Raw genomic sequence first — 21,141 nt, forward strand, 5'->3', positions numbered from 1 at the left:
AGTATATGTCGGCTAATAAGTTTGTGGAGCACCAAAATTTTCTGCAGTGTCCAGGTCAAGTCCATATGAATAACTGACCACGACGTCCATCTCAAGATATCGGACCGTCGATCGCCGTTAAGATTCGTGCGGATATTTTTTTTCCCGCTTCTAGGATAACATGATATCATTGGCCTACATTTTTGTTTTGTAACATGATGATGAGGCGACCACCACCGAGGTTGTGCTTGGGAATCCTTTGTAGACAAGCTAGGGTGAGCACGCTTCCATGTTGGATCTAGCATCTTTGCTTCTTTGAGTAACACGGGAATGAAATCATTGGAGGCGCTGAACTGAAAGCTCCCAATCCAGAATGGGTGGGCGCATTATTCACAGTAGTTGCATTGCATGCAGGTCTCTGCGCCCTCCCGATTCCTCAGAATTGTCACGGATCACATCACTTCAGCTCAGTACCAATCCAGCTACATTGTTTGATGTGATTTATTCTTGTACAAGCGGTTGAAAGTTCTTCTAGCAAAAGGGAAAAAAAAAAGTTCAGAGCTCAGAGCTCTCGAAACATTTTGGGGCTGTTTGTATACTAGGAGCGCTCTTATCACATCGAATATGCGGATGCTAATTAGAAGGACTAAATATGATCTAATTATAAAACAGAAGTTCTATGCTAATTCGCGAGACGAATCTATTAAGCCTAATTAATTCACCAATAGCAAGTGGTTACTATAGCACCATTGTTAAATCATGGACTAATTAAGCTTAATAGATTCATCTCGCGAATTAACCTCCATCTGTGCAATTAGTTTTATAATTAGCCTATATTTAATACTTCTAATTAGTATTCAAACATCCGATGTGACGGGTTAAAGTTTAGTCATGAAACCAAACAGTCTCTTTGCTGAATTCAGGCATTGTACGAAAACTTCATGTCTGCACTTGGACAAAGTGAAACATATCCCTTTTCAGAGAGTAGCTAATAAATTTTAAAATTTTGAGCTGAGCTAGCTACCACTTGGGTACCAGTACAAAAGTACTAAAGTACTTGATCCCTGATGAAAATGGGGCACCAGCATGCCAGGTACGCAAAGGCCGTTTCTAATTCCTCTGCATCTTCAGAAGCAAAAAGCCGGGCAGTTTTGTATTCAGATGTTGCCCCTGTTCAAGCACCTGTCTCGCGGCATCTTTTTGCACACGCCTTTGACACCAATATACAAATTGGGGGCGGCCAAGCAATGGACGCCAAGTGGTTACGGTACAGCTCTGTTTGAATCCCAGATCTAGAACCCCTTTTGTTTTTGTGAATATACAAGTGATGTAGAGTACACTGATTGTACTTGTATATTGCTTGCTTCAACCATTCCCTCGGGTTTGTTTAACCAAGGCGATCGACCGATCCAGTGGAAGCTTACATGAGTTATGTAGGGTGTGATGCATGCACGCGGCTCATCACCGGAACCAGGTGTTTGTCCTCATGTCCTCAGTGTCAGCAGCATCAGCACTAATCGCGGGCTTACGGAGAGAAAACAAAGACAGTCCGATAAGATAATTTGGAACAAAAGGTGTACTGACTTGATTAGGCTGGATTTGGAACTTTGATGGAGTTTCAAAACCTTTTACCACAATGCAGTATGTAGTTCTACGTTTTGAATCTACTGGTAGAAGCCACGGTAATAAGGTAAATGCTCAAACATAGGTGTCGTACGTACATCTATGGACCTATCAGAAGGTTTGGACAGTCCTAAACATAGGGCTGGACAAGAGACATCTGATAAGGAGACCATGATGCAGGACGATGTAGTCTACGTAGCAAGATAGGAACTAGTCGAAGATTAGAAAAGTACTTGTTATAATAAGAATAACTCCTCTAGTCATATCTGATTATTATTCTTGTAACCAACCGGCCTATAACCCTACCCCAGCAATACAAGGTGAGGCGGGGATCCCCTCCAAAGCAATTTAATCTAACTAACACACAAGACGTAGGGTATTACGCAATCTAGCGGTTTGAACCTGTCAAAATCATGTGGCTGTGTTTATCTTCGAGTTCCTAATCTCGACGAGCCCCACTAACCAAAACACTACCTCGGGCACCCCCTCAGTAGGTTGCCGGGTTTAAACACCGACAGCGGGCGCGCCAGGTACGGGACCTCGCCAAGAATCCACTAGCGAATTCGAAGGCACAAGTCATCATCAAGTCAATCATCTCGTTCAAAGTAGGCAACACGACGACAACAACCGCAATGATCGCCTCAACAATGACAACTGAAATAACTACTCGGGAGGTCACAACCGCAAGCGCAAGCCAGACAACACTGTTGTGGCAATCTCACAGTCGTCCGAGAAAGGTGGCGGTAAGAACCAAAACAAGCGCTCGTTCAATGAGCTCCTGAAGAAACAGTGCCCATGACACCCATACTACAAGCACTCTGTGTTAGATTGTTTCAGTCTATACAGAGTCATGAAAGACCTGCCAGAGCCATCTGGCACCAAAGACAAGGGCAAGGCCAAGGAAGACAAAGACGATGGTGATAATAGCAAGATGCAGAACCCATCCAACACCGTCAATGTCATCTTCGGTGGAACCTCGGGTACTGCTATTAAGCAGTTCCAGAATCTCACTCTTCGAGAGATAATGTCCATTGAACTTGCGATGCCAACGTTCCTCAAATGGTCCGAGGTGCCAATTACCTTCTCCATGAAGGACCAATGGACAAGTTTCTCAGACCTAGGATGGTATCCCCTCGTCTTGGACCCAGTTGTCGCTAACTCCAGATTTACTAAAGTACTCCTCGACGGAGGTAGCGGTCTTAACGTCATGTTCACCAAGATATTGAAAAAGATGGGTCTCGACGTCACCGATATGCTCACCCCAACAAATTCTCCATTTTATAGGATCGTCCCGAGCAACACGACTGTACCCCTCGGACAGGTGGTTTTGCCAGGACCAAAGAATACTACCGAATAGAATACATCCGGTTTGAGGTAGCGGATTTTGGAACATCGTACCACGCCATCCTTGAAAGACCAACATTTGCTAAATTCATGGCCATCCCGCACTATGTGTACTTAATATAATAGATGCTATTAGTACTATATATGCTAGGGCCAAGGGACTACTCTCCCTGCGTGGAGACTTGAACAGGTCGTATGACTATGGCACAGAAGCTATGGAGCTAGGAACAACTACCCAACTAGCAAACTCGATGATGCAAGTCTTCGCCGCATCCAAGAATCTATCCCCGTCAGAGCTCGATATTCATTTCAAGGCTTGGAGAACGAGGCCTACCATTCTTCAAACTACTCAAGCAGCAAGACAAGTTTTAGTGGATCGATGAGGTATATTAAGCCCTACAACAATTAAAGGACTTACTATCAAAGCCACCGGTCCTCACGGCGCCAAACCCCAATGAAGACTAGCTGCTCTACATCGTCGCAACCACTCACGTTGTTACCCCAACGATTGTGGTTGAAAGACTGGAACCAGGCCATGTATTCAAAGTGTAGAGGCCCATCTACTTCGTAAGCAAAGTGCTTTCAGATTCCAAGACCTGTTATCCACCGGTCTAAAAGTTGCTATATACGATATTTCTCACCTTGCACATTACGACATTACTTTCAGGAGCACAAGATCTCTGTTGTCACCGACTTCCCCCTGGGAGAAATTCTCCACAATCGGGATGCAACAGGAAGAATATCTAAGTGGGTGGTAGAACTCGGAGCATTATCCCTAGAATTCAAATCAAGGACTGCAATCAAGTCCTAGGCCTTAGTCGATTTTATGGCAGAGTGGCGGGAGAATCAACTACCGTAGAGCGTCTAAAGCACTAGGTCATGTATTTCGATGGATCACTCAAGCTCGAGGGCATCAGTGCAGGCATACTCTTGATACCTCCCAAGGGCGAACAACTCAAGTACGTCCTATCAGCAGCACAATGAGATGATGAACCATCGTGAATCTCAATAACTTCAATGTTCATCGGCGACCTATCTTGAGCAGCTAAAGCAGCTGCCTTCTCTGCGTCCGTCGTCGGCTCGATCGCCTACAAATCACCAGTATCATCTAAATTAGACATGGTGGTGACATTGAAGACACCTTTTGGGAATATATGATACTCAGAATCTTATCCGTCCTCAAAGGTAATTACCTTGGGAGGCACTTTATCCACAACGATGGATTTGTTCATGGCCCGTTTCGTAGCAATGGTCCGTTTTTTCTTCGGTGGCAGAGGGTTCGCAGCTTCAAGCTCATCTATAACCAAGCCCTTCTTCAACCCGGAGGACGATCCAGCCTTCGCAGATGGTTAGGACTCAACTTCATATTTTTCCATAGCATTAGAACTAGTGCTGCTGGAGGACTCGACTACTTCCTCCTCCTGGTCATCACCTCTCATAAATTTGCGTGTAAACACGTGAGGGGCAGCTTCACAAGCATCTTCAGATCCAGGAGGAGGAGGAGCGGAGAAGTACGAAGCAACATCTTCCTGCAAAGAAAGACAAGTTAGCAAACCCAACAACTTCAAATAAGCACTTGAGGGCTACGGTCACGAGTACTTACAGGCTTTGGTGAGTGTAAGACGCTGAATTCCCGCACAATATTGGGGATCCCGCCCACATTCTTGAACATTCGCTATAGCCTTGCCATGACTTCATCCATGCTGATTTCATCATAAGCGAATCTAGATGGATCATTGAGGCCGGTATACTCGTAGCTGTAATAGCACCGTTGTTGCAGATTTTGAATGCGGCGCTTCATAAAGCTAAAGGCCACACCTACTCCAGTAAAGCCTTCTTGTTTCAGCTGGCGATTCTACCCATAAACTTAGTGTAACGCCCGTAAAAATCTACCAAAGTAAATTACTCATTAAAAATACATTCCAAAATTTTCCGACCGCGGAGCTCCGTCAAATCTCCTCCTTTCCGTCGGATCCGCCGTTCCGGTCCCGACCTCGTCGACCCTCTTTTTTCGTCCCCGTAATTTTCGCCGCGTGCCCGTCTAATCCATCACGCACGCCGGTCAAGTCCCGAATCTTTCGCCACCTTCCCCTCCCTGTCTTCTTCTTTCTCCCTCCCTTTCTCTTTCTCCTTTTCCTTTATTTCTTTTTTTCCTTCTTCCTCTTCTTCTCCCTCCACCTTCCCTCTTTCTCTCTCTCCTCCTTTTCCCTCTCAGGCGCCCGGCCCCTTTTTTTTTCCTGGCGCCGCTTGGGCGCTGCCCACCCTGCACGCGCACCGCGCCCGCACGCGCACGGAGCCCGCGCCGCACAGCTGCGGCCGCGCCGCGCCCCGCCGCACAGCTACGGCCGCGCCGCGCCCCGCCGCCTGCCCCGCCCGCGCTCGCCTGCGCCCTCCGCCCGCCAAGCCGCGCGTGCCGCACCGAGCGCCGCCGGCCGCGCCGGGTTGCCCGCCGGCCGCCGCGCACCACCTCCCCCCGGCGTGCCTCCCTGCGCCGTCGCCGCCCCTGTGCGCCCTCGTCAACCGCACCTTCCCACCACGCCAACCACGCGCGCCAACCACGCGCACATCCACTCCGGCACGCCACCAGCAGGACGGGTTCGGCCGCCGTCCCATCGCCGGCCCCGCCGCCTCGGGCGCCGACGCCCTCCCCGCCGCCTATAAAAGGGGGGCCGAGCCCTCCCACCTCCCCCACGCCACCAACACCATCCCAAAGTCGCCGACCCTCTTCCTTCCACCTCCCCGGCGCCAACCGCCGCCTCCGCCCGAGATTCCGCCGCCTCCTTGCTGCCGTCGCCCCTTGGGTACGGCCACCAATCGCCCAAGGTAAGGGGTCAAATGGACCCCCTTACCCCCCCTCTACCTCTCCCCCGCTCGGCCTTGCCGCCGGTAGGCCAAGCCGGCCGGGCCGCTGCCGGCCGTACGCCCCCCCTCCTCTGTTCTGGAACAGAGGGAAGAAGAAGGAAGAAAGGGGTGGATTTCCGATCTACCCCTCTGTTTCCTTTTAATTGCAATTTGGCCCCTCCACCTCTCTCCAAAAACTTTCACAACTAAGCCCTTCCACCTTTTAAAGTATTTACAAATAGGTCCTCGGTTTTCACAATTCAATCCTAAAACTTGTTTTAAAGCCCCTAACCTTCCTTTAAGCCGTCATTTCATGCGCCAAACTTCCCCCAATCGATCCCAAATTCGACCACGGCCTCCTTTCATATATTTTCGCCAAGGCATATCCAAATTTCATGAAAATACCCTTCCTACCTATTTTCCGTTCATATTTCGTGTTCGGAGCTCAACGGGTAAAATCTTTTTCCTTTTTATTTATTGTGTGCTCGTTTGTGTGTGCCGTAGATCGTGGAGTACCCGAGGAGGAGCGTGAGGAGGAGTTCGATCGCCAGCCCGAGCCCGAGGACCAGTACCGCGAGCAGGAGCTCCTGGAAGGCTTTGAGAACGGCAAGTCCAATCTCACCCTTTGATGCATATTTAATACCCAGTTTTTCAGACACAACCTATTGGCCTGTTTTATAAAATGCATATTGTTTTATCGCAAGACATGGTCGGATAGCCACCCCTTGATTGTTATGATTATTCATTGCTGTCCTATATTTATCTCTAAATATGAGTTGCTCTGTTTAGATGATAAATACTGCTAGAATGCTTAGGAACTCGTTACCCAGATTCAATCATGACTACATCTGTTTATTCGGAAAATAAATGTGTGAGTGTGTTCAACTGAGGAGTGGGTTTTACGGGTGTAAAGGGAGGTGGTGGATGAGAAGGATGGGCGTTTCTTGTGTGGAATGCCGGATTGTTGAGCTCGTACCTTAGTGGTTGAGCAGAGTTGGGAGATATCCATCTTGTCATGGCTAAGGACCGAGTTGATGTGTCATCTTGCCTAATTCCATCATCGTGGAACCACTCGACCGTTGTATGGGCAACGGCTTAGCATAAACCCCACTAGCTAAACTGCTAGGCTTCAGGTGTGCTGGTGAGCAACGGGAGCCCTTGGAAAAGGACTAAGCTCTTGGTGACTTATGTCCTGGTCTCGGCCCCGTGGATGGGTTGCTAACCCCTTGGGTGCTTCCGTGTTGACTAGTCAGTGTTGGCTAAGGTGGGTAATGGCTTTGTTAGGATCCGCACCATCACTAAGGTGATCGTGATGCGGTACCCTACTTGTGGGAAAAGTGTACAACCTCTGCAGAGTTAAAACCTATCCGGGTAGCCGTGTCCACGGCATTGGGCGAGTTACAGCTCGGTCACACAACTAGCTTTTGGAGATGGTTGGTTTTCGTGGTGTGTGTTGGTTTTCGGAAGTGTCCGGCAGTTGTGCCGTGTGCTACGGCGGACGGGGAGTCCGGTAGCGATAAAACTTGGATCCTTTGTGTAGGATCAACCCCACTTAATATTTCGGTTACTAAAGAAACTACTTTGTGAAAATTCTTTGAAATCAAAACCCTGCATGTGTCAAAAATCTAGCTTTATTGCAATTACACCTTAACCATATCCTTGTTGAATTCTATGCATATTCTTGTTGTATCCCCCTCCGTGGATGGGGTTGGACTTGTTGAGTACTTTTGTACTCACCCTTGTGTTGTTGCTTCAGAGGAGGATCCGGACTTCGTCGCCGAGGACTTCGATTAGGAGGTTGCGTCTGCACCCAACGCTGCCTGCGGTGTTGGCCCTTTTGTAGGATGCTTCCGCTGACGCATAGTTTCGATTGCAGCCCGGAGTCCGACTGGACTGCAACCTGGATTTGTATTGTTATCGCTTTAGTCTTGCTTTGGGTGTGGCTTGCCCGCCCGCTCCTCCGGGAGTTGTACGGTTTCTGAACTATCTGTTGAATAAATGTGTTATCAGCCTCCTGGGACTGATAATTGGATCACATTTAGTCTCTACTTATGTGGGGACGCTTCACTTAGGCAACCGCCATGCTTTGGCTCATCAAACCACCTGTTGTTCCAAGAAGAATGGTGTCCTACCAGCTTGGGGAGTTTCGGACCATGGTTGCCAATATAGTACCATTTTTCTTTCCACCTGGTATTGGAGTCTATCAACTCGTAAACCAAATACTGGCTACCGGTTGTCTCTCGCATTTGAATTTTGGCACCTCGAACTAAAAGCGTGTGTTCCCTCGTGGGTTGTTGGTTCACACGAATTTTTTTTGAAAATAATTGAAAATGTCGCCTGATCCTAGGAAGGCTTTCGCAAAAATGGATGAAAATAGCAATGTGGAACATCCCATTGGGGTTCAGATGAACCAACTCCAATTTATAGAAATCCAGCAAGCCCCGGAAGAAATCTGAAGTTGCCAATGCGAGACCCCGCTCAATGAAGTGGGCAAATAGTATCGTCTCATTGGGATAGGTCTCCAATGAGCAGGCGTTATCATAAGCAGATCTCCAATTAATGAAGTTCTGCTCTTGGAGTAAATTAGCAGTTATGAGCACCTTGATATCCTTCTCCTTCAGATTTGATCGATTCGAGGCATAGACGGATTTGGCAGCGTGGTCTGATCAGTCTTCCCGTACTTGGGCGTCGGCAACTGCTGCTCTTTTTTCTTGTCAGACCTTTTCTTCTTCTCGCTCTAGCCTGCTTTGGACGTAGCAGCCTTCCTTCCTATCTTTAGTGTCACGAGCGTTTTCAGTCACATACACTTGGGGGTTGCTTGGTGGGGGGACGACGGCGCTAGTGTTCGAAGATCGAACAGTGGCGGCGACGCTAGGGCTAAAGTACAGAAGTTGGAAAGGCAAATGGCAAAGGTAAAATGGAAAGGATAACTTCCTCCATTATTTATCACAGTGACGCGGTAAGAACTGCGCAAATGAAGAGATTTTGATTTAAAGGATCCTAAAATTTCAGACTGGCACCTTTGTTTTAGGAGGAGATAAGATCTCTTTCTGGAGATGGTCACGTTGACTAAAGATTGACCCTTATACCCACCAAACTAGTTGACTAATGGCTCGGGGACTGTGTGCCACGTGTCTATTGACAAAAAGCTTTTTCTCCGGATTTTAAGGGGAAAGTGATGCAAATTACAGATTCACTATCAGCCTAATTCTTCGATTGAACCTAAGGCTCGGGGGCTACTCCATACGGAGTGCGACTTTTGTCGCACTTTCATATAAAATTCAAGATTGAAGGATATGAAATTGAGTTAAATGAGGCTTGAGCACATTCCAGCCGCATGGCAGTTTTTGGGTATCTTTGAAGATTTAACCAGATGACATACTCGAAGCGCACCAAAACTAGTCGGTGCAGACTGGTACTCGAAACTGCTGCATTTGACTAAAAAGTACTCGAGTGCTTGTCGTACATACAGCTATGGGCCCACTAGAAGGTTTAGACGGTCTTAAATATAGGACTGGACACCGAGACACATCTGATATGGAGACTATAGCGCATGACAGCGTAGTCTACATGGCAAGACAAGAACTAGTCGATGATTAGAAAAATACTCGTTGTAATAAGAGTAGAACCTCTCTATTTGTATCCGACTAGTATTCTTGTAACCAACCGACTTGTAACCGTGCTCCCGGCAATATAAGGTGAGGCAAGGACTCCCTCCAAAGTAATTCAGTCCAACTAACACACAGGACGTAGGGTAATACGCAATCTAGTGGACAGAACCTGTGTAAATCATGTGTCTACGTTTACCTTCAAGTTCCTGATCTCAACAAGTCCCACTAACCAAAACGCTATCTCAGTCACCCCTCGGTTCCTGCTCACATACATTCACATGTTAGAGGACCTCGAAGAAGATAGTGAGAAGATAGTGTTGAGATCGTGAGGATTGAAATGGCAATGCTTGATCTTAGAAACTCCAAGCAAGCATACGCATGCCAGTGGCATCCCTAACATGACCTGACGGATCGCTTGCCGCTGCCGCGGCGCCTCGCATACGTATCAGTAGCAGTTCTTTCCTACTGCAAGTACTAGTACTCGCCTGCACACTCCCCCATACGAACCGGACAATAATGCCCTGCCATGTAGCAGACACGCCCATTATTATTCATTAGATTAGCACTGCTAATGACAGGAATTACTGCTGGGATTAGCCCCAAAAGCTCCCCGGCCAGCGGCCATCAAGTAAAAACCACAGGCCCTCTCTGCAGTATGTACGGACGCCGCCGCAGGAACCAAGAGAAACAAAAGAAAATCACCTAGGGCAGCCGGCTCTGACTGGGCACGGGATGTAGGGCATCTAATCCTGTGTGCCCTGTCAATGATTGCCTCGTCCCCCGCGCCCGTCCGTTGCCCCGATTAATAAACAACACAGGCCCTCCCCGCGGCGTCTCATCTCACCGGCCTAAAAACACCGCAACAAACGGGTAAGTGGCCGGCGGCTAGTTTATCCCGCCGGCCAGCCCTTCCCTCCCTGCTTGCTCACTCCATAAAAAAATAAGCGTTCATTTAGATTTCAAATTTTGTACTTTAAAGGGTGTTCTTTTAGCTTCTGGTTAACCACATCTATTTAAAATAACACTCACATTAAGTGAGGAGCCAATCAAATAATTACTTGATACTAATTCTCTAATTCCAATGCACATGCATTTATTTAGGATAAAAAATCAAGCAGACAATACAGCTTTCAATCACAACTAAAATGAATAATTAGGGATACTATGGTTACTTTTCAAAATTTCCTAAACAACATTTATTTTGAGACGGAATAAGTAATGTATACAAGAGAGAGAGGGGGCACGAGTAGTATAATCCCAACAAAAAGATAATCCGTCTTGGGCTCTTGGCGCCCGGTCAAGATCTAACCACCGCTAATCGCCGTGGCCGCCAACCTCCTTCCCTCCCCGTCAGCGATCGATCGATCGATCGATCCAGTCCCGTCGAGATTGGCAGATTGCATCTCGCGTCCCCATTGGACTGGACGAACGCCCCCCCGGGCCCCACCGGCTAATCTCCCCCGGTGAAGATGTCCGTCGCGTCGAGGCTGGAGCTGAATCTAACGCTGTCTTTTCGGGCGATCGCGGCCGGCTGGATGTTGTTTACAACTCATCATCGCGGGTATCCAGCCCGATCGATGGAGCATGGCTCAACTAATTGTTTATTTATCATAGTTATTATATATATATAGTTATTATTGGCAAAGCTAGCGGAAGCTTTGTTTAGTAGAGGGAGGTGAGGCGGAGCCGGAGCGGCAGTGCACTCGTGCTGCGACTCCACTGCTGATGATGTGGAGAGGAGAAAGCTGCCGTCTTTTTTACCGGTGCCTGTGACAGACATCTTTTTCCCACCACCGGACCACCCCCCTCGCTGCCTGTTCCTGCCTGCTCCTCCGCCTCGGCAACATGGCCTCCAATCATTGAGATGACGAGCAGGAGAGAAAGAGAGAGAGAGAGACCTGCTACCGATACCACGCCACCCAGTGACGCTGATGCTGCTGTGTTGCCTGTTGCTGTATCTGTAGTCGTAGCAGTGTAATTATCGGGTGACTGCAGGAGAGAGAAGCTGTGGTGATTGTTGTTGACTGGATCATGATTCATGGATGGGCGACGCAGATGCGGTTAAATAGGGGGTGGGCATCACCGTAGCTTTGGCTCCTGACACGGCGCAGCGGCGTCCTAATTGGACAGGGATGCCATTGGGACTTGTTTCGCTGCAGGAGGCATCGCTGGTACCGCTGTTGTAGAGACCGGTCGTCGATGGGGGTAGGCCCCATGGTCTGGTCTCCCCTGCAGCGACTGTGACGGTGTGAGTGACCCCAATCAGTGACCGCAGCGGAGGGCAGGTGACATTCTCCCAGTCCCAGTAAAAAACGAGGATCGGAGCACGTAAACTGGGCGAGAGCGCTCCGGCCCTGAGTGTTCCTGAGCGATAGGCGATAGCACGATGCGTAGCATGGATGCTGCTGCGACTGTACTGTGCAAGCAACATGTCAAGTACAGTTCAGTTGAACATTGAACGCGCAGGGTCTCGGACGGACGGCCCTCTCGAGTACCAAAGGACGGCACGTCAGCCGGGGGCAGTGATCCTACGCTGCGAGTATCAGTGGGGCTGTTGCTGTCACTATTGTGGAAATCCGAGGGGAAATGGTGGACCAGAGATTTTCACTGAAGATCTTATTTCCTTTCAGCGTTCCATGTCCTACAACTGCAGAAAAGTAGGCCTTTTTCTGTAATTTTTAACGTAACATCTTTTTTTTCTTTCTTTTTGGAGCTCTTGTCCTACAACTATCAATGATGAATGATTCTTCAACAATTCAGATGATGTAGCATAACAGCTCGCAGCTATGGCAAACAATGGTCGAGCTATACGACCATGACTGGTAACGAAAAAGAAAGGAGAACACAGCAGACATCAGCGTCCCATTACGACGTAGGCACACAGTGCTCTGGCTGGCGCCTCCCCCCAGCGCACGCCACTGCCGTCGTCGTCGGCGAGGCGTGCGCCGCTTCCATGCCATGCCATTGTCATGCGCGCAGCTACAGGTCGCCAACAGTCGCCGAGACACGCGATGGGAAACGGCAGGCCTTGTCCGCTTGCCCCCGTGGAAAAGACGCGACGCCGAGACGAGGCGAGGCGAGGCGAGGCGCGCGTCCTCCGCTCGAGGCGGCCGCGCACAGTCTCGTGCCCGTGCATGCGTGCGTGGACGCGGAGGCGGAAAAGCCATGAGCGGAGAAAGGTGTCTGCGCCCATGCGCGCGAGCACGTCAAATCCGTGGAGTCCCCTGGACCCGTCTGATGGCGCTAACCGCTGGTACTAGCTTTGACTGGCGAATCCCGTGCCACCTTGGCTCATCAGCCGTCTCGTCTCGTCTGAAACGAAACGAAACGAAATGGAATGCAAGCAAAGCCTGCAGGTGTGAAGGCTGAGGAGACGAGACGGCGCGGCGCGTCCATGCCAATGCCATGCATGACTCTCGGCGTCCTTCACGTAGAAATTTGGTCAAAGCGGACGCCAGGGTGAAGGGTCTGAGAAACTACTCATCAATCTCATATATCGCCTCAAAATGTGCTTCTAGACTTTTGTGCCCGGTTCAGGCTTTGCAAAAACCTGAAAAGCTTTTCAGACGGTGTCGTTGCGAATCCATGGCTGGCCACGTCAGACGAGCACCAACAGCTTGTTCGTGTGACACTGCTGGTCCAGCCACTTGGCGGCACCAACTTTAATTTCCTGTTGCGTGGAACAGCTGCTGAGGTCAAAGATCTATAGTGTCAAACACGCATGCAGGATGTTGCATCAGATTTTCAGACGGCAGCAGCCATTCTGCCTTTTGAGTTTTAACGACTGTTTCATCCTCTGCATCGCATCGAGACTGTAGTTCATGATCAGTACCGAGCGCAGCAGACAGCCAGCAGCTTCACTGCAAAACGCAACATTTATTCCTATGCGCCGATGACAAATCGCATGGGATCCGAACACAAGCTGCTCGTGCTCTGTTGCCTGCCCACTGTGGCTGTTGCCTCTGATTCTGAGCCGGTTCACGGCTGAACAGCTCGTGATTATGTTCTTGGCAGGGCAGTACGCTGAGTGAGGTCGACACATTCTCCCGTTCACAGGGAAAGCTAAACATCACAGATGCAAAAACTGGCATCACTGAATACTTCTCACTTGAAATATCTCGTTTCAATTTCCAACACTGATCACATTTGAAATTTAGAAGCAGGTTATGTTGAAGACTGGCAACAAGACAAATCGAGTTCTCACCCAGTTCAGCGAAAAAATGTTTTCAGAGTATATGAGCAGTCGCTTACACAGATCATGTATGGCTTAGCCTGACTTGTCTTTGTAACATCTAAATCATAATTTTCATGAAGGAAACAGCAACCCTTTCATCTAATGGAGCCACAGCGAGCCACTATTATTGAATCTGCTGCAATCTGAGAGTTGAAACTCCTCAATGTGTTAAAGCTCGCTGTTGCTTTCTGCCTTTGCACCACCAGATGTCTTTCCATTGACGGCAATAAGCTCCGTGTCAAAGATCAGAGTTGCTCCACCTATTGATTATAAAACAACTTACAGTTAGCTTTATCGGAACTCCTATACAACTTTATAGTCAATAAAAGAGGATGTAAAATGCACATCTGAGGTAATGTAAAATGGCCACACTGAAGATGAAAGAATCTACAGGCACAATTTCTTCACATGGAACCAACAAGCAAGCAAACAAATGATCAGCCATACCCGGAATCTTCGGTGGGGAGCCTCGCTCACCATAACCCATCTTTGCAGGTATCTTTAGCTTCCGCTTTTCACCAACACACATACCTAGTAATCCTTGGTCCCAACCTATAGATGAAAACAACAATGTCGGTTGGCAGATGTAAGAAGGCGTGTGATATAAGTAGCATATGTCATTTCATCCATCTATCTGATGACATATTCTTCTAGCCCAAGACAGTCTAGTATGGCCATTGGACCACAGATAAACAGAGAGTATATTGTTACAAGTAAGAAAAATAACCTTTTATCACTTGTCCATTTCCAAGAGTAAATTCAAATGGGTCACCTCTGTCATAGCTAGAATCAAATACTGATCCATCGATGAGTGTTCCCTGCAGCATATCAAGACTTTCAGCCAAATGATTAAAAAGAAAGAAAGCAATGCTGCAGGAAAAGTATTAAGGAATGCTCTAACTAAACATGAAAAGAAAATGATGTAAGGGGCAAAATAAGATATCGGATCTACAAAATCATATTGCCAAGCAATTATCACACTTCCGCATAGCTATCTAAATTGGTGAAAGTTGAGGTATACCCATATACCTGTAGTACAGTAAGGCTACATCACTGAAAAAACAATGTGGAGATACCGTAAGGCCAACAAAAATGCAGATCGGATACTTACACGATACAACAACAACAACAACAACAACAAACATAGCCTTTAAGTCCCAAGCAAGTTGGTGTAGGCTAGAGTTGAAACCCAACAAGAGCCACAAATCAGGGTTCGGGCACATGAATAGCTATTTTCCAAGCACTCCTATCCAGGGCTAAATCTTTGGGTATATTCCATCCCTTCAAATCTCCTTTTATTGCCTCTTTCCATGTCAATTTTGGTCTTCCTCTGCCTCTCTTCATATTACTATCACGCCTTAGGGTTCTACTACGCATCGGTGCCTCCGGAGACCTTCATTGGACATGTCCAAACCATCTCAGCCGGTGTTGGATAAGTTTTTCTTCAATTGGTGCTACCCCTAACCTATCACGTATATCCTCATTCCGGACTCGATCCCTTCTCGTATGACCACAATTCCAACGCAACATACACATTTCCGCAACACTTATCTGCTGGACCTGTCATCTTTTTGTAGGCTAACATTCTGCACCATACAACATTGCAAGTCTAATCGCCGTCCTATAAAACTTGTCTTTTAGCTTCAATGGTACCCTCTTGTCATATAAACGGATACTTACACGATAGTGGACCTTAATTTTGTCGCCTTTGTGTGCTTGCAGGGTGCATGCCTCTGGCCTGTACTGAAAGGGGGATGAGCAAAAGAAGAAAAATATTACTCAGGGTTGAAAGGATAGCTCCTTTTGAAATGTAACAGCAGAAAAAGAACATAGCCTATGTATGGTGGTATTCTCATTTATAATCTGATATGCGACAACACTTTGCAAAAGAATAAATAGATTGCTGAAAGCAGAACCCGATGACATGCAATTCTCCACTACCACACTCCCTAATGTATACATCAGTTTGTACCCCAATATTCCATTTCTTATTATCACGATCCAATGAGTCTTAGTTTTTGCTTTTTGAAGTGGTAACCAAAATCCAGAACAGAGGATACATATCCTTTCCATTGGAGCATATGATAAGGCCCCATACAGAGAACTTCAACAGCATCCCATGGTTATCAAGGTCCCAATGTGGCTTCATTGAAACCGTGAGGGTATGAGTCATCGCTCACCATGGTCCAGAATCTTGATTGAAGGTGCTAGCCGCCCAATAAAAGCTTTTTTTTAGTGGTAGCAAGAGGGAGATACCCTCTTCAATACTGGTTAGTTGAGTAGTTGTTTAGATGAACTTTTCCACCCCTTCTAGTTTGTCCACCGACTATAAGAATTAAGGAGCAACGAACAACAAGCAGTACCACAATAAATTTCAGGGTTCATCTTTGAATGCCATATAATAAAAGTCAAGTACGTGCATTCCATGACTTCACGACTAAGTGTTAAAGGGGGAAAAAGGACCCGAATTTGCAGTTGCAGATCGGTGTAGCTCCCTATCCTAACATCATGTAATCATCTACGCAAACCGAAACGCCCTTTCTGAACTCGGCAGCTGCTTTGACATTTGCTCACGCCCACCACATCCGGGTCCGCAGACTTGCTAAAAGACCACATCACTTTGCTAAATCCCCGAACCGACTAATCGCAGATCCGCCGGAACCCGCAAGAATATCAAGCAATTAAACAGTTGGAGAGGATTGGCCCGGTTACAGAGTACGCACCTTGACGCCGATCTGAAGCTCGGTGACGTCGCCGGACTTCTTGGCCGAGGCTGGGGATAAATCGCAAGCAGCGAGCAAATCACGACAGAGGCCAGACGAGAATGAACAAATCTCATGCGACGAACGGTTCAGAGAAGGAAGTCGAGATCGGAGATGGACATCCTTCCTTACCTGTCAGGAGGATGGCCGCGGCCGCAACGGCGGTGGCGAGGCAGATCAGCTGCCGCTTCTTCCCCATGGCGCTTACTACCGAGTCGCCAGAACCTTCCTTCTTCCCCGTGCAGTTCTTTCAGACTTCGCAGTGACGTCCGGACGTCGTATTCGTTGGGATTGTTTCTGTGGGCTCCTGGCCCGGCCGCCTTATAAGGCCCAGTACCCGATGCTAAGGTTTCGGCCTTCTCCACCATCCATCGAGTAGTAGGTTGATTTTATGGGGCCCTGTTATAAGATGCGATTTCGGCCTTCTTGAGATTGAGAGCCAGCCAGCCAGCTCGTCACGTGGGTTGCGAGTTTGCGGCACTGGAAATGGATGGATAGGATTGTTTACGGGATGAAAACCCCTCCTCTATTTCCATTCCCACATTTTATCAACAAAAACAGGACTGGTTTCGGAATAGCCGTGAACGGGAGCGGGATGAACGGGACTAAAAAATAGGTAGGAACCGGGAACTTAAATGAGAACTCATACTTTGGTACGCACCATATAACATTGTTGATTTTTGTTATTGCCAACCACGTTTTGATACCTCTAAGGACTCTTAGGCTAATGATCTTTTAGGAAATATATGGTTAGCATGACCTTTTATGCTATAAGGATATTGAGCTAGAGCTAGGTACATACTAATACTAATGCATATTAAGTGTATCCCGGATTTATCAAATACGGGATAAATATGGATCCATCCCTGAAAAAACGGGATCCGCAAAAATGGATGGGTTAAACCCTCTCCCACTTTCTCACTCCGTTTCCGAATTTGTATTTACGAAAATGGGCAGATCATATATGGTAAACGGGACGGGACGGTACGTCATTTATCCGTCCATTTTCATCCGTAATTGTTTAGCACGAGAAGTAGGTCGGCGCGATCAACAACGGTGGTCAGTGAACAGCTTCTTCTTGGCCAGTGAACAGCTTCTTCGTAGGAGCCATCGTTTTCGTGGGACACGTCATTCTGAGGTTAAAGCAAGCTAGCTAGTAGCATATTAGTCAACGCGTCAGGTCGCGGGCTAGATGATTATTGTGCAACGACGTGGACTCCAACTAATTAAACCCACCCGTTGGATCACTTGAAGAATAAAAAGGGAGATGTATTAATCAAGGAACGACGGCAAGCCAAACCACCCTTAATGTCAATTTTTTTAGTTTCTTGATCCCCACCCGGTTACTCCATTCACCTTTTTTCGACACATGATGAATGTGCATAATCCAAGTGAGGGACAGAGCTTGACTCGGCTAGCTTGGCGTCTTGGTTTGTAGTGATTCAAAACAAGTGGGTAGTGCCACGCGTGCGTGGTGGTGTAAGCTTTTGAAGATGTAGTCGTATAAGTTGGGATTGTACTCGTAAAATTAGCATAACTTTGGACTAAATTGGTGAAGAGGCAAATTCTCAGTATTAGCAATGGGGTGGGCCTTTCCAACAAAACATCTTATCGGAGGATCTCACGATCAAAATGACACATTTAGTGTGGCTTTTGCAATTTTCTCAAAGGACAGAAAGAAAGAAAAAGTGATGCAAACACGGCCGTGGGAGAGGGAGGAGGAGCCGACGGCGGAGGAGAAGGAGAGGGAGGCGTGCTTCATGAATTGAACTCCACGGCCACCGTTGCTACTGCAGCCCCCCCACGGCCGCGGCTCCAATCCACCTCCACCCCGCCAAGCCGCCTGTCTGCGCTGGCCGTCGCGCACTAGCCGCGGAGTTGCCCGCGCAGGGCCGCCTGTTAGTCGCCGAGCCGCTCGCTCGCGCTGGCCACCGCAGAAGGGCCACCGCACGCTGGCACTCGAGCCGCTGCCCACGTCGAGCTACTTGCTGCTGGCCCCGTTCCTTGTTCCCCTGCTGATCCTTGAGAGATAGAGCGGGGATCAGGATCATAGAGAGAGAGAGGATCGGGATCACGAAGAGAGATGGGAACGGGAGACACAAGAAACAAGTCAACGGGAGAGAAGAGAGATGAGAAATATCTTTGCCAATTTACAGCATAGCCCTTAACAGAAACATAAAGCACATAGAGGTACTTTAGAGAGAGGTGAGAATGACATTAAATGAAATGCAAAATTACATTAGGCATGACTTTTAAGTAGTAAATCGCTATAGCTTTCCGGTAGTATAAAGAAGGAAGGTGGATGGAAACAAGAAGAAGAGGAGAACACACTCCTAGTCATAGCTTCTAGAGGCGTTGTGGCCTAGTGCTCGAAGCGGGAATGATGCTAGGTATGGGGAGGACGACCGCTTGCCTGGGCGACGGCGAGGACGGCAAAATGCGCAGCGTCTGGGCGACGGCAAGGATGGGGCAAGATGCGGGTGGCGCCGATGGACAAAGAGGCAACGACTGGCTGGATGATGATGAGTACGGGGGAAATCGAATGAATGGATAGAGCGGAGGTTAAGCTATGAATTTTTTTTATTTCCATGTGTGGGTCCCACGTAATAAAGAGATGGCGTCAAACCACCCACAAATATCTTCTACTACTATACTTGCAAAGAGAGGACTACTAAGGACAACGCACCAATATATTGTGAAGCGAAGCCAACGTATTAGGAACAATCGAATAATAACATGAGAGCAAGTATGAAGCCGTAGCAACGCACGGTCATTTCTGCTAGTCTAAGAATAAAGTAGTACATCACACTTGGTGACTTGCACTGATCTTTCAATCAACATCACCAAATACACGATAATATACATTAACCATCTGCATTAAGCCATTATGAAGACACTAGACATGCAGTACATCGATTATCATAGCACAAAGGATACGAAAACACTGGCGCACTCGGAATTACAAACGAAATCATGAAGATGCACCCCTTTGATCCAATAAACAGCTCCCGGTGAGCTCTAGCTAGTAGCTTAACACACTTAGTTTTTTTTTTTTTTGGAAAAGCTGCTTCACACTTACTCCATACTTATCTAGGATAGTAGTACTGCTCAAGAAGATGTGATTTCACGCAGATAGGTCTGTCGCCGACGCGAGCATGCACGCCATAGCGTAGTATGCGGCTATGCGCTTCAGATCAGTCCCTGTCGTTGAGGCCGAACCTGCGGTCGAAGAAGTTGCCGACGGCATGGAACGCCGGGCCGAAGAATCCGCCGCCGCCGCCTCTCCTCCTCTGGTCGTCGTTGTTGGTATTATCGTTGTCGTACCCCGGCGGCGCGCCGTAGACGTGCACCTCCCTGGTGTTGATGTACAAGGGGGACCTGGTGCCGTCCTGGTGAGCCCAGTACCCGGCGGGAGCGTTGTTGTTGTACGGTGCGTAACTGCCGTCACCGCCGGTGCCGTAGGGAGCGCCGCCGTTGCCGTGGCCGCCGCCGCCGCCGTAGGAAGAGTTGTGGCCGTAGCCGCTGCCTCCGTGCGGGGAGTTGTTGCCGTAGCCGCCGCCGCCGTAGACGGGCGCGCCTACCACTACGCCGCTGCCGTTGTAGTGGTTGTTGTTGCCACCGCTGTTGTAATCGTCGCTACCGCCGCCGTTGCTGTTGTAGCGGCTGTCGTCGTCGGTCGCCTCGTCTTTGCTGCCGCTGCTCTTCTTCAGCCTCGAGGACCCGCGCTTTTTGCCGGCGGTTGTTGCTTCATACTGCTGGCTGCTACCGTAACCGTCCTTCTGGTCGTCGCCGTTGTTCTGCCCGCCGGCGAAGTTTGATCTGCTGCGCCACATCGTCCGCGATGTGTCCTAGTCTCGTAGTCTCGTCTCTTCTAACCCTGCATGCATATGATCGATAGCCTAATTTCAGGTGGTCACAAACAAAAAGCGAGGGGTAGTACGAATAACACTGCTTGCATGCACGTCAAATATTTGATGCATGGAGTACTGAAAGATATTTGGAGACAAAAGATATACTAGAACAGTAAAAAGTGAAAATAAAGGGAAGAAAAGAAGAGGCTTTAATTTGGCAGCATGCACGCGTTCGTACCCGTAGGTGGAGGCAGATAATAGGATGCCTTCGATGCAATGAGCAACTACTGAGTATGGAGTGTGTGCTTATATGTAGGGCTCCAAGTCAACGCACGCAGTAATATATGCAGGTGTCTCGAGCATAGTTGGCCATATGACCCGTGGCTCGTGGGCTGGCCCACGGCATACTTTTTTGGCCCGGTCTAGGCATGGCCCGGCACGGTGGCCGTCGTGCCCATGCCAGCCCGGCCCATACCACGGGCTGATCCTGGACCACTACCTCAGCCCGCGGGCTGGCCTGGCATGGACTAGTCCATTTGGCCCGTGGACCACCAACGGGTGGCACGGCCTGTTTAGACCTGTTTCGGCTCAGTTAAGAGGCCATATAAAACCTGGCGCGGCCGGCCAGCTCCCCCACCCCCGAAACCATAACCCCTTCCCAGCCGCCTCCCCCGCTCCCTCAGCCCTCCCGCCGCCTCCTAGCTCTCCCCCACGCCCTCCACCGCCTCCCCCACTGCTTCCCTCCGCCGCGACCTCCGACCCCTCACGCCCTCTGCCGCCTCCCCTGCCCCTGGCTCCTCGCGCCTTCCGCCACCTCCTGCGACCGTCGGCCCCTCGCGCCCTCCGCCGCCTCCCCCGCCGCTTTCCTCCGCTGCCTCCCGCGATCGCCGACCCTC

General features: G+C 48.8%; 2 protein-coding genes across 3 annotated transcripts; both read right to left on the reverse strand.

Moving 5' to 3' along the window:
• Positions 1–13,606: 13,606 nt before the first annotated feature.
• On the reverse strand, positions 13,607–16,688 carry LOC117859118 (peptidyl-prolyl cis-trans isomerase FKBP15-1). Of its 2 annotated transcripts, XM_034742316.2 has the most exons (6): positions 16,527–16,688; positions 16,356–16,405; positions 15,313–15,375; positions 14,360–14,450; positions 14,080–14,184; positions 13,607–13,892 (listed from the first exon to the last, which is right to left on the reverse strand). In XM_034742316.2, the coding sequence occupies exons 1-6, from the start codon at positions 16,591–16,593 to the stop codon at positions 13,801–13,803; spliced, it is 468 nt and encodes a 155-aa protein (XP_034598207.1). In that variant the 5' UTR covers positions 16,594–16,688; the 3' UTR covers positions 13,607–13,800. The 2 variants fall into 2 exon arrangements, with proteins under 2 accessions (XP_034598207.1, XP_034598208.1); XM_034742317.2 differs by lacking the exon at positions 15,313–15,375.
• Positions 16,689–19,254: 2,566 nt separating this feature from the next.
• Positions 19,255–20,637, reverse strand: LOC117858217 (uncharacterized). Its single transcript, XM_034741242.2, has 2 exons — positions 20,484–20,637; positions 19,255–20,271 (listed from the first exon to the last, which is right to left on the reverse strand). Exon 2 carries the CDS (start codon positions 20,225–20,227, stop codon positions 19,589–19,591), a length of 639 nt encoding a protein of 212 aa, XP_034597133.1. The 5' UTR covers positions 20,228–20,271; positions 20,484–20,637; the 3' UTR covers positions 19,255–19,588.
• Positions 20,638–21,141: the final 504 nt, after the last annotated feature.

The sequence above is a fragment of the Setaria viridis genome, chromosome 5 (genome assembly GCF_005286985.2).
Source record: "Setaria viridis chromosome 5, Setaria_viridis_v4.0, whole genome shotgun sequence".
NCBI lineage: Eukaryota > Viridiplantae > Streptophyta > Magnoliopsida > Poales > Poaceae > Setaria > Setaria viridis.